This window comes from Capricornis sumatraensis, chromosome 5 (genome assembly GCF_032405125.1).
Source record: "Capricornis sumatraensis isolate serow.1 chromosome 5, serow.2, whole genome shotgun sequence".
Lineage (NCBI taxonomy): Eukaryota > Metazoa > Chordata > Mammalia > Artiodactyla > Bovidae > Capricornis > Capricornis sumatraensis.
In genome coordinates this window covers 91,203,257-91,222,485 of record NC_091073.1, presented here as the reverse complement: position 1 = coordinate 91,222,485, position 19,229 = coordinate 91,203,257, and the positions used below count along the sequence as shown (strand labels likewise).

Below are 19,229 nucleotides of genomic sequence, written 5' to 3'. Positions count from 1 at the left end.
TTTTTCTTTTTTTTTGCAATACTCTTCACAATAATAATTTGCTTGAAATTTACGTTAAAGATAATGATATTTTAGCTCTGAGATATTTTTCAATGTTTTGGATACATTTGGAAGATTCCTCAAGGATCCATGCCTCTCAGGCAAGTCATAGATGTATCTGCTCCATAAGGAGAGTTGTAAAGTGGTTATAGAGAAGAGACCAAAATTATCATTAGGCCAGCTCTGACTTTACAGAAGAGAAAATATGTCTCACAAAGATAAATGACTTGCCTAAAGTGACAAGATGTACTACCAAAATTTGATCAGCATTCAAAAACCCAGGATACTTTATAAAATTTGGGAAGATCTCTGATTTATAAAACCTCCCTTACCATGGGTTGTTAGGGTTACCACTAACCCAAATGAGGCCTTTTTGAGAATTAGAGAAAAGTACTCATAGGTACTTCTGTCAAAAAATTGTCATCAAATATGTAAATTAGAACAATACACTTATCGTCTAATGGAAAAAGTCATAATATTAATCATAACATAATAAATATTAATTGTATTAAATACCTATCCTAATACATGTTCAATGTTTGTGCTTTGATTAGCTCCCCAGTAGATGCAATGCACAATTTGCATAGCCATGCAGGTAGCTAGTCTTATCTTTTGTATAGATTAGTCTTCTTTACAATGGTTTACATTTGGTGATTGTACTGGAAATATATTGACCAGACTTGAATTCTACTGGAAAGGATCCAGTGAGAAAAGCTGCCTGTTCTGAAGAAATATTTGTTAGTCACTGGCAGCTAATCTAATAACTTCCTATTTCCAATTTTCTTTTAGTCCTAACACTCATTCTTAATTTTACTTAATTAACAAGAAATACAAAACACAGAGTTAAGTCCTAACTTGAAGCTTCCTGGTGGCTCAAACAGTAAAGAATCTGCCTGCTATGCAGGAGATCCCTGGGTCGGGAATATACCCTGGAGAAGTGAATGGGTACCCACTGCAGTATTCTTGCCTGGAGAATCTCATGGACAGAGGAGCCGGGTGGGCTACAGTCTATGGGGTCACAAAGAGTCAGACACGACTGAGTGACTGAATAACAAGAACCAAATAATTTAATAGGGGTAATTGTGCTGTGTTAGTACACACTGCTCTGCGGTCCTCAGCTGTTCAATTCTGTTTCCTGTGGGCCTTACTGCACAGTTTGGGAATCAACTCTATACACTGTCCCATCCCATCAACCTTTTTTTACGTCCATCATTTCAGAGGGAACATATCCATAATTTTCTTCTACACATGCCTCAGTACTCCACAAGCAAACACAAACTGATGGTGATACTTATATTTATTTTTGCAGTGCCTTGGATAAAAACCATTTAAACAATGTCAAGTAAGGTGTTATTCTCATAAAAACATCTTCCTTCAAAACAAATGCATTTTTATTTTCCATAAAAGTTAAAATTACATGCTAAAACAGTTAATCACAACACAAAACAATATCAAGAAGACTCACAGAGTAAGACCAGACAATGAGCTGTATCATTAAACTAAATAATTACACAGAACTAGAAAACTGACTCAGTAGTAAAATATAAAAATCTACAATTATAAATATAAATTTGGTCCATGGAGACACTAGAGCAGTATTTACAGTAAGTATTAGATTATTTCTACATTAGGTGAATACTGCAGTTGTAAAATGTTGAATATCATAGGGAACAGGGTGTTTTATTTACAGTGTACTATATTAAAAGTTATATTTCTAGCAAACCTGATGATTGCTACAAATACAGCTAAAAATTTGACACTAAAAACAAACGTGTTTTCTGTTTGGGATTCTAAATTGGGAATTCCTAGTATCTGTAAACTGAAATTTTCTGTTAAAATCAATATGAAAAAAAGATACAATTCCATTCTTAGAAATACTGTAAATTTCAATCATTTCAGTTTAAACACAATAAGTGAATTACAAGAAGTTTCGCAAAAAAGGCACACATTGTTAATGATGTAAATTTGGCAGCAGAATCCTACGTCATGGTAGTAACTGTCAGGTGATGTGAAGTAAACAGATAACAGAAGTGAACTGATTTTCCAGTCTAATTTTAGAAAGAGGAAAGCAGTGCTCACATGTGGACCCTTCTCACCCCTTTCCATGTCAAACTAAAGACTCTAAACTCTCGGCTATGTTTCCATCAGCCAATGCCGCGCCATTACTGTCCAGAGAGGTGGACGGGTTCTCTTCCTGCCTTGTGCTCACAAGGCTGAGGACCGCTTTGTAGAGAAACTGATACTGCTCCTGGAGAAGAGAGGTGGTAAGAAACAGGAAACTCAGTGAAGACATACATTTGTAAAAAGAAGGCATGTTTGCAGTCATCCTTTGCCACCGTCCAAGGAAGCGAAGCTCACTGTGTGAAGGGCTCTGTTATAATTGGCGGAGGTACACCATCCATATTAACGTCTCCTTCTGATTAAATTTTAAAGTAGCTCTACAATTAGCCAACCCTTACCAACCTAGAACATTGGCCCATATACATTTGCCAATGGTAAGCACTCCATTCCTACCCAAACGTCATGGAATCAATCAGAAGGTGATGTGATAAGGTTCTAATACTGATTTATCAACTTGTGTGTAAGCCCTTTGGCACTCGACTCTTGTATCCCACTGAGTTACTCATTCTCCATTCTCCAGTTGTTACAAAACCTCAGGACTGCAATGTCAGCACAAGAATTCAAGGGGAATGCAGGCCTTTCACAGGACCCATTGTTTACCCAGTATTCTTCACACTCTACCAGTCTGGGCAGTCCTATGTCCTGCTTTGTGCAAAGGAGAGCATGTGTCCTGCTCTGGTTTCAGAGACACGCAGAAGAATAAAGAGTTGCTCTTTTTCAGACGCCAACTTGGGGACGGTGAGGTGGGGCAAGGCAGTTGCAAAGACTGTGAGCTAATGGCTGGCACCACAGTAGAAAACCATTAGAACCACATGTCTTAGTAAATGCATTTGTGAAACTTGGATGTAGGTTTAGTCTCCAGATAGCAATTTCAAATGACAGACTTGGTACATACAACTCACCTTGCCTGAATGAGACTTTTAACAAGGGCTCCTCTGAAGTGTGTGTGCACAAGGGTTTCCCTGCTCTCTGACCAGCTGTTGTGGGCTGGAGCTTTGAAGATGGACCCTTTATAAGGCCCTTCCATATACAGATCAGAAAGTTAGAAGGGAGCCTATGATTTCTGCATTCACCTAAGCTTCTCCCACTAGGGCATGCACAAAGTTCCCTATTGTCTTTCTAGCCCTTGTTTCTATAATAAAAGCTTCCAAATTATTCTCAGTGTTGAGACTTATCTTTCCAGATGTGTTATGCTCTTTCTTGATTGTATGAGTGTCTCCCTCTCTCTTTTTTAAAATGTACCCTCGAAACTAGCTACTTCTTAAGTTTAGAAAATGAATTTGGCTTGATAAAAAAGCGAACAATTGAATTCTATCTTCTGACTGCTCTTTGAGGGTATGCAGAACTTGAATGCTGGAATGAAATGTTTATTTTGCTGGATAAATTAGTTGGTGCTTCTACTAAAGATATTTTTTCAGAATTATACTAAGTCTCACAAAAGGGCACACAATGAAATTGAAAAGTTTTGATCCATCAATTTTCTGGAAGATAACCTTTAAATGTTTATTGTTTATAGTTCCATTTCTATGGATTGCAAATGGAATATAATTCAGCTTGAAAACTTCATGTTAACGTTATCAATGTGTTCTTTTTGATACACAACAAAATGATTTTGGTAGCCCCTAGAAAGTAACAGGTGCTCTAACAGGAAAAGCTTGAGTTGCTGTCTTGTTACTTACAATGTCGGCAAAGACTCCCGGCCTCATCAAATTGATCATCTTGGCTACCTGGTACACATCCATGGAATTTTCTTTTTCAAGTTGGTGCATAAGGGTCGTCAGAGCACAGAAAGTTCCAGCTGTCACTCCTCCATGCCTGGAAGCAAATGGAAGGGACAAAGACTCCATTCAGATGCATCAAACATTCACATTTGGAACTCACAGAGCATGTGGCCTTGAAAATTTGGCAGTAAGAACACTGAAATTTTTAATATATTGTCTCATCACTTTATTGTCCATGGAACTATGGTTTAATTTGAAACATTGTGGCATGTTCACAATATAAGTAATGAGACACTTTATAGAAATTAAGTATTTGGTTATACATTTCGTTTCGTTATACTATGGAATGGGTTGGCAATAAATCAAAATAATCTGACTGAGGTTATATAATAATATATATTATAAAATGAGTATCTAAGTATCATATATAATATGCACATGCATTTTGGTTTACAACAGAAACCTGGAAAGATCAATTGGATACAGATTTCTATTTCTGGTAAATAAAAATGATATCATGATATCAATTTTACTCCAATCCCATGAAGTCAGTGGCTGAGGAATGTCTCCTTGGTTAGAACCTGCAAAAATCCAGGTTCTAAAACACTGACTCATCACACAAAGTGTGCTCAGTGTAGAATGCAAGAGCAAATGCCTGTGACCCTGCACCCATCTTCTGTCTTCAACAGGAGCTCTAAGTGGAAAAAAAACCCCAAACTACTCTGTGTTAATCATGTCCATGAGAAGCAATAATCTACCCTGGCTGAATGATTCACCATGGGTCCAAATTATTAGGTTAGTACAAAGATAACAGAAATATACACACACCCAGAGCATGTCAGGTGTGAAGAGATTTAAGGTGTGGCACTTACTCATCATGAACAATCATGGGCCCATCCCTGGTGGCAGCTTCTTCTTTGATAATACTTATAAGTTCAAAAGTTTTACTAATGGGGCTGTCAGGATTTGGCCATTTGGGACACTGAAAGTGCCGCACTTCAAGTACATAATCATCCTGCAAGAAGAGGTAAAATCAGTGTTTTAAAAAGTTTCATACTGGGTGGTGAGTAGATGAATTGAGGAAAATCAGTGACTACAGGAACGCAATAAAGTCAAATCTCAAGCTGAGTGCAGGAGTGGGTACAGCCCATTCATTGCATCATAGTGCGACGAACTAGGTTTTTGGTTTTGTTTTACTCAACTCCTGACTATCTACAAGACACTGACTTGAATTCTTTGTCAATAATTATTTCTATGAAAATCAGGAATTGCAGGAAGGCAATGAAACCAAGTCACACACGGAGCATAGCAGTCGTCGTAGCCCGTCCGTCATCATGGAAGGGAGAAATCGCCATGACACCACATCTGCCATGTACGGACGTGGCCTCTTTTTTATTCTAAAATAATCCTTGTTGGTGGACTTTATATTGCCAGTCAAATCATGAACAGAGATGTGGCTGTGTCCATAAAATTAAACTTACAAAATTTGCTGTAAAAATTGCATCAGTTCAGTTCAGTTAAACGCTCAGTCGTGTCCGTCTCTTTGCGACACCATGAACTGCAGCACGCCAGGCTTCCCTGTCCATCACCAACTCCCGGAGTTCACTCAGGCTCACGTCCATCGAGTCAGGGATGCCATCCAGCCATCTCATCCTCTGTTATCCCCTTTTCCTCCTGCCCTCAACACCTGCCAGCATCAGAGTCTTTTCCAATGAGTCAACTCTTCACATCAGGTGGCCAAAGTACTGGAGCTTCAGCTTTAGCATCATTCCTTCCGAAGAACACTCAGGACAGATCTCCTTTAGAATGGACAGGTTGGATCTCCTTGCAGTCCAAGGGACTCTCAAGAGTCTTCTCCAACACCACCGTTCAAAAGCATCAATTCTTCAGTGCTCAGCTTTCTTCATGATCCAACTCTCACATCCATACATGACCACTGGAAAAACCATAGCCTTGACTAGACGGACCTTTGTTGGCAAAGTAATGTCTCTGCTTTTGAATATGCTATCTAGGTTGGTCATTACTTTCCTCCCAAGGAGTGTCTTTTAATTTCATGGCTGCAGTCACCATCTGCAGTGATTTTGGAGCCCCCAAAAATAAAGTCTGACACTGTTTCCACTGTTTCCCCATCTATTTCCCATGAAGTGATGGGACCAGATGCCATGATCTTCGTTTTCTGAATGTTGAGCTTTAAGCCAACTTTTTCACTCTCCTCTTTTACTTTCATCAAGAAGCTTTTTAGTTCCTCTTCACTTTCTGCCATAAGGGTGGTGTCATCGGCATATCTGAGGTTATCGATATTTCTCCCAGCATTCTTGATTCCAGCTTGTGCTTCTTTCAGCCCAGCGTTTCTCATGATGTACTCTGCATATAAGTTAAATAAGCAGGGTGACAGTAAACAGCCTTGACGTACTCCTTTTCCTATTTGGAACCAGTCTGTTGTTCCATGTCTAGTTCTAACTGTTGCTTCCTGACCTCCATGAATCATTATATTGTATACCTGTAACATATAATATTGTAAATCATCTGTATTTGAGGTAAAAAAGAAAAAGATAGCATTGACTTCTTCAAATAGCAGCATTATTCAGGTTCAACTAAGGGAAGAATATGATTGCATGACACAGTGTGGGAAGTGCTGGCAAGGAGGATGGAGACATCGGTTCCACTCTAACCCCAGTTCGGATCCTTGCTTAAATGACCAAACCAAGTTGCATGACTTTAACGCTCTTAAACTTCTGATCCTCAGTTTCCTAAAGTGACTTATACATATACAGGAATCTGATTTATGACTGAACTAGTATTGTTGATCTATAAATGATGCTGGAACAATGGCAATTCACATGAAACAATAAAACTGGACTCTTGACTCACAAAATATAATATGAAACATCAATTTCAGGCAGAAGTATAAAACATTTAGAAAACAATGTATTTGCATCATCAATTTTATAAGTGTTGGTCAACCAAATAGTCTAGCGAATACTGAATCTTCTTATATATGCCATATGTTTTACCAGTTTCAGAATTAAAGTGAAACATTTAAACCATCTAAAATATGATTTAATTTTTTTCTGATTGAGCAAGTCCTCTGAATTTCACATACCTTACTCATCGTTATTAGCATCTTTTAGTCTTTTACAGGAGCCATACAATAATTTATGAACTATGCTGTAATTACAGGAATAATTATTGACAAAGAATTCAAACTGAAGATAATCAAGAGTTTAGTAAAACAACCCTAATTCATTGCACTGCATGTTTTCAAAGCAGTTCTTCACTGGACAACCCCCTGTACATCAGTAGAGGACAGTAAACTTGTTTTTACTGGTAGGTAATATTTTTCCCATTTTACTTAGGAGAAGACAAGGTAAACACTGGCCTTAAAACATGAGAATTTGGATTAATAAAATTATTTGTTTTTACTCTGTTTATTTTCAACTTAACTTCTATCAGCAACTGCTTTGGAGTAAAAGAGAAATTTCTGACTTCCTGTGTGTGTAGAAATCAAGGATGGTGGAGTTTAGTGATGGCTAATTGTTTAATGATTCTATAAGATTTTAAAAAATGAAAATAACATGTAAGGTAAAATTTATTATTTGGGTAATTTGCCTCAATTTATAAGAAATCAGATTCCTTCTTTTAATTTCTAGGAGAGATCTTTAAACTGGCATATATTTAAAAAGATGAAAAGTTTATCATTTAAACTATATCCATACCTGTGTAGCTTCTAGGATAAAATCTTGCATTATAAGTTTTTCCTCGTTAGACAGACATTTGTGTTCTTCAGCCATAAGAGTGACCTTAAAACTCTCACAATTTATAGGCTCATCTTTATTTGGCCAGTAAACAAATTCATCTTCTGCCTGGAGGATTAAAACACAAAGATGATTCTAGATTTTAATAAAATGTATAAGTCAGACTGTGAAACAAAGTTAATAGGTTGCTGTAGAAAATTCAACTCAAATTTTTCTTTGAATCTCAAAATTTACTCTTAAAATACCCTAACAAGTTTTATTTTAAAAATGCAAGCAGAAGTATATGGACTGACTTCATTTATGATTGCAATTCTAATTCCCTAAGCAGTGTAATAAATAACTTAAGTTAATTTTAACCTACTTTTATTTAAAACTGTCATTCAACAATTTCAGACCTGAGATATTGCATTCAAACTAGATCCAATAATAGACAAGGTGCAACTTCAATATTAGTTCATGAGTTGAAAAAAATGCTTTGTGTACTGGACGTTTGGGTAGTTGTGCCTTAATACCTACCCTACAAAGAAAGTGCCAAAAGTGACCTGAGGGACTTACCATGTTTTGACCATCTGGAAGCATGACCACCAGCTGGGCGTTATGGTCCCATATCATCCTCCAGAAATCCTTGATGGTGTGGAGAAGGGGATGCTGGGTGATGATGAATTCATTGCTCTGATAATAACCCTACATATTCAAAGAGAGGATAGAAAGAACTTTGGCATATGACTGTAAACATTTAAGAAACAGTTACAGGTTAATGGTCATGTTAGTCTTTTTATTTTTAGATTGTGTCTGTAAATAATAATGTGATTATTATAGCCAATGTTATGGACCCATCCTATATGCCAGGTACAGTGCTAAGCATTTTCCTCCTTTATTCCTCAGAGCAGTACTATGAGAAAAGGAATGTGAGCTTCACTTCATACATAATTAAACAAGCTGAAGAAGTTATCACCTTAAGTTATCACACAGTTATCACTTCTAGGAGGAGACTTAACAAAATGGCTTGTGGACTATGTCTCCCACACTAGATAGAACAATCCAGAAATTCTGCATTTCTTAAACTTCGTTAAGTCCCAATGGCAGTGCCAAATTTCACACCTACTGGCAATAGGATACTTTACATCTTGACTGCCTGTATCAGAGAGGAACTAGGGGTGTGAATGAGTGAGTGAAGTTGCTCAGTCGTGTCCGACTCTTTGCGGACTGTAGCATACAAGGCTCCTCCATCCATGGGATTTTGCAGGCAAGGGTACTGGAGTGGGTTGCCATTTCATTCTCCAGGAACTAGGGGTGGCACCTTGCAAATGTTGCTGCAGAAACCTGAAAGCTGGTGCCATTGAATTAATTATGATTTCCATGCTGCTGCTTACCAAAACCATGGCTCCTTCTGCAATGGAATCTCTTAGATCCCATTCCTAGCCCCCATAGACTCATTTGAAGTATGGAATGTTTTTTACTTTTTAAAAACTTTATCTTCATTTATTCATCAAGTAAAATTCTACTCAATTTACTTTCTTTTGGTTACAATCTTATTTGATAAGCAGAAAACTTTAAGTTCATATATTCAGATTTGAATGAGTAGGTTGTACATAATTAAATGTTTTTCTCATTAATTGTACATGCTTTGGATAGGAAAAGATCTTTTTTTAAAAAACAATTTTGTTTATTTCTGGCTGTGCTGGGTCTTTGCTGTTTTGAGGGCTTCTGTCTACCTGCAGTGAGTGGGGGCTCCTCTCTAGTTATGGTGCACAGGCTTCTCATTTTAGTGGCCTCTCTTGCGGAAGACGAGCTCTAGGGCTCGCGGGCTTCAGCAGTTGTGGCACGTGGGCTCAGTTGTTTGGGGCTCCCAGGCTCTACAGCACATGCTCAATAGTTGTGGCACATGGGCTTAGCTGCCCCTCAGCACGTGGAATCTTCCAGATCAGGGATTGAACCTGTGCCTCCTGCATTAGCAGGTGGATTCTTTACCACTGAGTCACCAGGGAAGCCCAGGAAAAGACCTTGAAAGGACTTCCAGTCTATCCTGCACCTTCAGTCAATATCCCACATCATTCCAAGTAGATAAAAATTCATCCTATTTTGTAAATCTTCAGATGTACTGGGGCAAACTTTGTAGGTAGCCAGCATTTAATTATTATTATTATTTTTTGATAAGAACAGCCTTTTATCTAACCAACACACAGTGCAATATTTACATTTGTTCTCAATCCATTTTCGATTTTTGAGTAAAAATATCCGCTTCCTGTGGTATTAAGAAGCCCCTCTTTAAGTATGGCATGCTTTTAGATGTCTCCTGCACCTCTTGTATTGGCAGATTCTTTACCACTGTGCCACCTGGGAAGCCCTAAAAAATGTAGCCATTCCATTCTCCAAGGGATCTTCCTGCTCCAGGAATTAAACCCATGTCTCCTGCATTGAAAGCAGACTCTTTACCATCTGAGCCACCAGGGAAGCCCTTTTAGATGCCACCAACATACATCTCCTTATTTCCTGTATAGACATGCCTTAGTATTTTCTTTTTTAGTTAAATAGAACAGTGATTTGGGCATGGGAGTTAGGACCCTTTCATCTGAAGGCAAGCTCTGTGATGGACTGGGCTGAAATGGAAATGAAGGTCAAAAAACAGCTACTAAAGCACTCACTGCTCTCATAGTAGAGCTAAATGCAGACAGAAAGTATAGAATCTTTAGAAATCTAAGTCGCCAAATGAGCCCAGTTGCAGGGTGAGAACTGTGCTGCAGACCTGGAGTGATGTCAGTGAGACTGGACTTGCTAATGCTGCTGTGTCCTGGTTCTGCAGGAAACTTGCTTTGGTGAATGAAATGGAGCCACTTAGATGGGTAAGTGGATGTTTTGTATCTACTCATCATGTTGAAGCTGAAACTCCAATACTTTGGCCACCTGATGCAAAGAACTGACTCATCTGAAAAGACCCTGATGCTGGGAAAGATTGAAGGCAGGTGGGGAGGGGGACAACAGAGGATGAGATGGTTGGATGGCATCACCGACTCGATGGACATTAGTTTGAGTGGACTCCGGGAGTTGGTGACGGACAGGGAGGCCTGGCGTGCTGCAGTTCATGGGGTTGCAAAGAGTTGGATATGATTGAGCGACTGAACTGAACTGAACATCAGTTCTGAATGGTGAGTTTGGTTCCTGCATCTACTCAGTTGTGCTGACTGAGGGTTCTCCAGTCCCAGCACACGTGAAAACACCAAGGAATGCTGTGATTCCTCTGCTGCTGTGGCTGTGAACCTGCCGTCATCAGATTTGACTCGTGTCCACCCGCGCGGTATTTGCCAGTCACTGATTCGGGCAGACCACCTTGTTTTGGTTCTGGAAACATAAGCTTGCAGTCAGTCTTCCCAGTAGCTCTCTGACTTACCATGATGTAGGAGGCATTGATGTAGTCTGTGCCTTCTCCACTCAGGGATGAAATGCCAACCCTGGATCTTTCCACTGGGAACACAGAACATTCATCATAAACAAGTAAGCTCTAGCACTATACCTCCTTCCCACCTCCTCAAATGGCAAAATATAGCTGCATTTTGCAAGTTCAGTGTCTTTGACTTTTTAGCTAATTTTTCTATGTATTTTGCACTCAAAGTTTGAGAACTTGTTAAGTTCCATTATCTGACATAATTAAATGAGTATATTGCTTTTGTTCCAAGATGGAAAAATATTGTTAAATTACCTACAAGGCTTCTATTAGTATTATTGAAAAAGTCGGTTTTTGTTTTTCTTCCAAAGTTCAACATAGCTTACCAGGGATGATGGAAGACGTTCTGTTCTTTTCTCTGTTGCATTGCTTTAGGGCTGTAGAATAGTCACTCTGCTGTATATTTGACTGACTCAAGAGCTGTGAAAGAATGTCAAGGAAAAATATAAATTATTTCGTTTAAGCCACTCAAATATTCAACCACACACACACACACACTCATACTCATATTTACACATGTGACTCAACGAAGATAAGACACTGAATATGAATATATTTGACTTATTTTCCAAGAATTCCTTGAATTAATGTTGTTTAGGGGACTCCCCGATACATTTATGTTCTATATTCTATTCCAGGAGGGATGGAAGAAGCAGGGAAAGCTTGATACCTAGTTTGACTTTGAGCATTGGGACCCTTCCTCTGTGGTGTGTGCTCTCCATGTTCTCTATTTAAATCTCACACTGCAGCTGGAGATAAACTGCATATGTTGTTGTTTAGTTGCTAAGCTGTGTTCAGCTCTTTGTGACCCCATAGACTGTAGCCTGCCAAGTTCCTCCTGTCCATGGAATTTTCCAGGTGAGAATACTAGAGTGGTTGCCACTTCCTTCTCCAAGGGATCTTCCCAATCCAGGGATAAAAACCACATCTCCTGCATTGGCAGACAGCTTCTTTACCACTGAGTCACCAGGGAAGCCCTTATATATGCATATAGTTCTTTATTCATTATTTTGGGCTTCCCTAGCAGCAGCAGCAGCAGTGTATTCGACTAAAGAGTCCACCTGCAATGTGAAAGAGAATGGCAACCCACTCCAGGATTCTCACCTGGAGAATCCCCATGGACAGAGGAGTCTGGTGGGCTATACAGTCCATGGGGTCACAGAGTCAGACATGACTGAGCAACTAAGCACAGCACATTCATTATTTTAATACTTCATCACATAAATAATCTACTTGCTATTTATCTATTCTGCAATTAGTGAATATTTGCATTATTTTCAATGTTGCTATTTCAAACTTTGTAGCAATGAATAGCCCTTGTATATTTCTTAATATACACATATGTGAGGGTTTCTATAAAGAATTTGCAGTCATTGGTGTTCAATTTTTGACAGGCTAACAGATAAAAAGTAGTATACTGTGGTTTTGATTAGCATTTTCTTAGTTATAGTGCAATTGTGAATTTTAGTTATTTCTTCTTTGATGATTGCCTTTCCATATTTCTATTTCATTTTCATTAATTTGCAGGGGGTTTGATGCCTTATATGTAAATCTACAGTCTACTAAGAAAGTTGCAAATGTCTTTGTTTTCTTTAATCAAATATACATTTGTAACTGAATTACTGTTTTCCTTAAGATTTTTGTATATTACATTTTTATTTAAGAAGTTCTTCTCTACTTTCATGTCCTCAAAATACATTTTCCAATGTTTTCTTATAGTAGTTATAAAACTATTTCCATTTTAAGAATTTAATCCATCTTGAATAATTTCAGTGTTTGAGGTACGGTAGATATGTAATTTTACTTGTTTCCACATGGAAATTGTCCCAGTATCATTTACTGATACAGTCCATCTTTCTTCACCAACTTTTAATGTCATATCTATCACATAACAATTTCCACATGCACATGGTATCTCTGGCTGATTTGTCTGTTTTTCAACATTATCATTCCATAAAAGGTCTTTCACATATAGTTCAAGAAATTTCTATTCCTTACTGTTCAGTATTGCTTTGAATACTTTTGGTTCTTTACTTTTCAATGCAGATTTCAAAATCAGTATCAAACACAAAAGCCTGGCATGAGGTACATTTGTGATAGATATTGTTGAATACACAGACATGCAATTTCATTTTAAGAATATTTTTCACTGGATAAACCTGAATAAATACGTTTTTATAGGACAGTGTACACACACACACACACAAGCACACAAACCCACACCCCTAAATTCCCCTAGTTAGGATGCTAACAGGAAACAGTCAAATGTCTCTCTTTTTAAATGGATTCTGTTTCATAATTGATATTTTCATTCTGATCATGAATTACCCAGCATAAGTGATATAAATTCTTTTAGGTAATTGTATAAGGGGTAAATCATATTTAAGTGAAAATAATGTTGGAAATGGCTAATACATATGTTATTTTTTAACAGAGAAAAGCCATCTTAGCAACATCCTCTTAATGCTTTATATTTCTTTCTTATCTGTTTCTGGAAGCTGTACTGTGCACTTTTCTTCCTTGAATTGTTTCTTCACTACTCAGATAAGTTTGGCTGAATAAACATGTTTGTCTCCCTCTCTTCAGGTTTTAAGTTTAGGTTCTAAACCTAACCTGTCCCTTACTCCTCCCAAAGCCCAAAAGATGCTGAATGAGAAGGCAAAAAGCCAGGGAATTTGTAATGACTACATCTTCTATGTTGTAAGCTGGAGAAAAGAAAGAGAAAGAATTGCAATCTCAAGGTTTGTTAACTCTCCTGGGTTTTTCCAGGGCTTTCTGAATTCTTCTGAGATACTCCTTCAGAAATTGGCCCCGCTTCTCCAGCAACCCAGGGAAGTAAGAGGCTGGTATAGGAATAAAAACTAAGATCATGGTCCCATTACTTCATGGCAAATAGATGGGGAAACAATGGAAACAGTAACAGACTTTATTTTCCTGGGCTCCAATATCACTGCAGATGGTGACTGAAGGCATGAAATTAAAAGATGCTTACTCCTTGGAAGAAAAGCTATGACAAATCTAGACAGCACATTAAAAGGCAGAGGCACCACTTTGCTGACAATGATTTGATTAGTCAAAGCTATAGTTTTTCTAGAAGTCATGTATCAATGTGAGAGTTGGACCATAAAGAAGACTGAGCATCAAAGAAGTGATGCTTTCGAACTGTGGTGGTAGAGGAGACTTTTGAGAGTCCCTTGTGCTGGGCTGGAAGAAGCACAAGCTGGAATCAAGATTGCCAGGAGAAATATCAATAACCTCAGATATGCAGATGACACCACCATTATGGTAGAAAGTGAAGAGAAACTAAAAAGCCTCTTGTTGAAAGTAAAGAGGAGAGTGAAAAAGTTGGCTGAAAGCTCAACATTTAGAAAATGAAGATCATGGCATCTGGTCCCATCACTTCATGGGAAAGAGATGGGGAAACAGTGGAAACAGTGTCAGACTTTATTTTTTGGGGCTCCAAAATCACTGCAGATGGTGACTGCAGCCATGAAATTAAAAGACGCTTACTCCTTGGAAGAAAAGTTATGACCAATCTAGATAGCATATTAAAAAGCAGAGACATTACTTCGCCAACAAAGGTCCGTCTAGTCAAGGCTATGGTTTTTCCAGTGGTCATGTATGGATGCAAGAGTTGGACTGTGAAGAAAGCTGAGTGCCAAAGAATTGATGCTTTTGAACTGTGGTGTTGGAGAAGACTCTTGAGAGTCCCTTGGACTGCAAGGAGATCCAAACAGTCCATTCTAAAGGAGATCAGCCCTGGAATTTCTTTGGAAGGAATGATGCTAAAGCTGAAACTCTAGTACTTTGGCCACCTCATGCGAAGAGTTGACTCATTGGAAAAGACGCTGATTCTGGGAGGGATTGGGGGCAGGAGGAGAAGGGGACGACAGAGGATGAGATGGCTGGATGGCATCACTGACTCGGTGGACGTGAGTTTTGAGTGAACACCGGGAGTTGGTGATGGACAGGGAGGCCTGGCGTGCTGCAATTCATGCGGTCGCAAGGAGTCGGACACGACTGAGCGACTGAACTGAACTGGGCAGCAAGGAGATCAAAACAGTCACCCCTAAAGGAAATCAACCCTGAATATTCACTGGAAGGACTGATGCTGAAGCTGAAACTCCAATACTTTGGCCACCTGATGCGAAGAGCTGACTCATTTGAAAAGACCCTGATGCTGGGAAAGATTGAAGGTGAGAGGAGAAGGGGATGACAGAGGATGAGATGGTTGGATAGCATCACCGACTCAATGGACTTGAGCTTGAGCAAACTTTGGGAGACAGTAAAGGACAGGGAAGCCTGGCATGCTGCAGTCCATGGGGTCGCAAAGAGTCACGAACGGCTGAGTGACTGAACAACAACAAATAGGAATAATAGACAATGAAACAACAGAGCCTTCGTTCCTCTGGAAAGCCACAACTCTTCAAATCTCCCTATCTCCACCAGCAGGTCTGATAACAACTGCTTTCTGAATTCTTTGCTCACTGGTTTCTGGAAGTCAGACAGCTAAGTTAAGTTGTGGGAGGTAGAATGTCGAACAAAGCATGCACCCCTTGTGTAGCTGACTGCCTTGTGACAGGGTGGGAGGCAGAAACTGGGGTTGAAGAAGCTATTCTTACAGGGTGGCCTATTCTAGTCCAAGGCTTCAAGTGAGACAGTTTCTTCCAGGGAACAGCACAGACAGCCGGAGCCACAGCACTCGTGGTTAAGTGGTCTGGTTTTCTCAAAGTGAGAAGAGCACTTAGCCCGTCTGTGTTAGAAGGCCTGCCTGTTCATCCTGCTCTGCTCTGTGCCCTCCGTTTCCTGGATCACGCCTGCATTTCTAGGGTTTCTGGGAACTTTCCCTCTTGCAACTCTAAGGTTCTCCTTGAAATTTACCAAGTGGCTTTGTGGCCAGTTGTAAAGAACACAGTGTAGCCACTGGACCAACAGAGCACCCAGCCTGTCCACACGGCCTTGTCCACTCAAATGAGGAGACGCAGGAACATGCCAACCCACGGTGACACCTGAGAGAGGGACTCTGAAGAAAACTCACCTTGAATTGTTTCTCTAGCTTTGTTTTGCCAGTTGGTCCAGGAATGAGGAGCCCGTTAACATAGGCATGGATGTGGCTATCTGGGACCTCAGTTTCTTTACTGAGTATGGCCTCGACCAGCGCATCATGAATGAAGACATACTGTTCCTGGCAAAACAATGACAAACAGGACCATCACTACAGGCTCTCCCTATACATGATGAGTTCTTGGAAGTGTTAGTCGTTTAGTTGTGTTTGACTCTTAGCAACCCCATGGACTATAGACCACCAGCCTTTGCTGTCCATGGGATTCTCCAAGCAAGAATGTTGGAGTGGGTAGCCATTCCCTTCTCCAGGAGATCTTCCTGACCCAGGGATCAAGCCCAATCTCCTGTACTGCAGGCAGATTCTTTACCATCTGAGCCACCAAGTGTCTCAGTACAAAACTAGTATTTTCCAGGAACTTCCCTGGTGTTCCAGACCCACTGGGGTCTGCACTCCCAATGCAGAGGGCCTGGGTTCATTCCTTGATTGGGGAACTAGATTCCACATGTGGTAACTAAGACTTTGAGAGCCATAACTGAAGATCTCCCATGCCACAATTAAAACCCAGTGCACACAAAACAAATCAAAATTTTTTTTGAAAGTAGTATCTTTCATTGACAGACAAAGAGTTTTACAAAATGGAAGGGAGAACTCACAGAGGCTGCTTACCAGTCCTGGCAGGAAGTCAGATGGAGGAAAAGGAGTAATTCAGAAAGAACACAACTGTTTCCACTCTCATCTGTTTATTTCATGTGCACTGACATTTAGAGAAGGAGACCACAGGAAGATTTTGGGAGGCAAAGCAGTGTCCTCTCTGGCCATCCTTCATTCCTGAGACCCTCTTCCACATTTTGCACTGACTTCTCTACTTCTGATGGGTCTCTCCTTTCTGTCCATTCCAGTTCTCCTTTTAGCTAGTCAAATGTAATTCAGCAGAATTATTTATATGTTTTTAATGGTTATCTTCTATTTCATGGATGGGACTCTTCCCTGGTTTTATCTAACTAGAATGTCTTCTCCTTGATGAAGTTTGATTGGTTTCAAAGCCATTCAGTTATAGGCTTCTTATTATTTTCAAGCTACCATCCATAGTTTTCAATTTAAATCCATTTTTATTTAGAAATAGTGAAAATAAAATACAGGTATGGAGACTTTGTCCTGTGTCACATACGGGCAACTGAAATGGGCTTAAAAAAGAATTTAATCTGAGCATGCATGTGTGCTAAGTTGCTTCAGTCATATCCAACTCTTTGCAACCCTACAGACTATACCCCACCTGGCTCCTCTGTCCATGGGATTCTCCAGGCAAGAATACCAGAGTGAGTTGCTATTTCCTCCTCCAGGCGATCTTCCCGACCCAGGGATCAAACCCAACTCTCTTATGTCTCCTGCATTAAAGCCCCAATTTGAGCATAATTCATATTATTTAAATAGGTGAATGAATCTATTTGCTCACTACACACAGCAAAAGCTTGAGGATTCTGGTGGAGGAGATGAGTGTTGACTGATCCACTTACTCTTTTTCTGAATCTTTTTTGTGAGTAGTGTTGTTTTAAAGATATTCCCCATTGATTATAAGATAGACAGAATATAGTTGGCCCATCAATGACATACATGCCAATACACCAATAACCTGGTGTTAAAGGTTGAATTGTGTCCCTCCCTAAAATGATATGCTGAAACCCTAACCTCCTAGTACCTCAGAATGTGATCTTATTTGTAAACAGAGATGATGCAGATGTCATTAGTTAACTAAGGTAGGGCTAACATCCTTATAAGAAAGGGGAAATTTGGACACAGACACAGGGGGAAGACAGCCGTGTGAAGATATAGGCAGAGACTGGAGTTAGGCTGCTAAATCCAGGGAAATCTGAGACTATCAGAAACTTGAAGAGACATGGAAGGAGTCTTCCTTGGAGGATGTGAAGGGAGCATGGCCCTGCTGACCACACCTTGATTTTGGCCTTCTATCCTCCAGAACTAGGAGATGATACATTTCTGTTGTTTTAAGCCACCCAGTTCAGAGTACTTTATCAAGGGGTGCCCCATGGGACTAACGAATCTGGTAATACAAACTCTGGTCTATCCAGCATTTAGGGACATTTCCAATCCTTAGATAAATTAAATTATCCTTCTTATCATACCTCGGTTTGCACCAAGTAATTTCTTTGTGAACGAATGTGTTTTAAAAAGCCAAATACATTGACGGTTCCTTCATGTTGAATTTGCTGCAGCATACTGTCTAGCACAATGTATGTGCCCGTTCTTCCAACTCCAGCACTGAGGAGCACACAAAGAAAGAGCCAGTTCAATGTCAAGTATAAAGTACATCTGACAATAGGTCACAACTGGCTGTCTTATAAATTAATTTTCTTTTCCAAGCCACTTAGTAGGTAATTTCGCAGTCCCCAAAGTAAGCAGCTTAAGAGTTAAGCAGAATGCTTCAAATAACAAAGTTTTCTCTTTTCTTTTTTGCCGACAGGTCAAACTCCAAAGCAATCTGATCATTTCTGTTGGAGACTTTTTATGTTCAATAATTACAGTTATTATTCAGTTTATATGATACAATGAAAATATTATGTATCAGAGCCTAGCAAGTAGACATTTAATTTGAGAAAAATGAAAACATCAGCTTCTCCAAACTCTGAAAAGACAAGGTCTCCAGGTCAGTACTGTCAGGTAAACAGGTTTGTAAAGGTTTCTGCATTAATGGGAAGAAAGCGTTTGTGAAGGCTTTCAGCTGAAAATATCATTTCCCTGAGATGGTGAGGAATAAAGCATAACTTCAGTCATTTCTAAAGGGCCATTATCTATCGACTTCTTCAAAGCCTCTAGCAGAGGGACGGAATTCAGAGACTCAGATTCCTTTCAAACGCTCTGCCAAGCAGGAAGTACTAGAGTGAAGAAGCAGCAGCTGCTCTCAAAATGCTCTGGGCCTCCTCCATTCACCAGGAAACCATCTCCGACCTTCAGAGCTGTTTTTCTTGCATCTTCCTGTTTCCCTCAACTTCCAGGCTCAGATAAAAAACCTGAAGATAGGTCTCTCAAACTTTGTCTGAGCCTAACTCCTGAGACAGGTAATTAGAATG

The 19,229-nt window shown here is 39.5% G+C and overlaps 1 protein-coding gene across 1 annotated transcript in view; it reads right to left on the bottom strand.

The window, feature by feature from the left end:
- Nucleotides 1–2,146: 2,146 nt before the first annotated feature.
- PTPRZ1 (protein tyrosine phosphatase receptor type Z1) overlaps nucleotides 2,147–19,229 on the bottom strand; it is a 143,051-nt gene continuing 125,968 nt past the window's right edge. The window contains exons 22-30 of the mRNA XM_068972417.1: nucleotides 18,285–18,420; nucleotides 16,117–16,263; nucleotides 11,405–11,498; nucleotides 11,025–11,098; nucleotides 8,192–8,320; nucleotides 7,598–7,744; nucleotides 4,754–4,896; nucleotides 3,840–3,975; nucleotides 2,147–2,287 (exon numbers count right to left, since the gene is read on the bottom strand). Of these exons, the coding sequence (XP_068828518.1) occupies nucleotides 2,147–2,287; nucleotides 3,840–3,975; nucleotides 4,754–4,896; nucleotides 7,598–7,744; nucleotides 8,192–8,320; nucleotides 11,025–11,098; nucleotides 11,405–11,498; nucleotides 16,117–16,263; nucleotides 18,285–18,420 (1,147 nt within the window). The remainder of the gene's footprint in view (nucleotides 2,288–3,839; nucleotides 3,976–4,753; nucleotides 4,897–7,597; nucleotides 7,745–8,191; nucleotides 8,321–11,024; nucleotides 11,099–11,404; nucleotides 11,499–16,116; nucleotides 16,264–18,284; nucleotides 18,421–19,229) is intronic.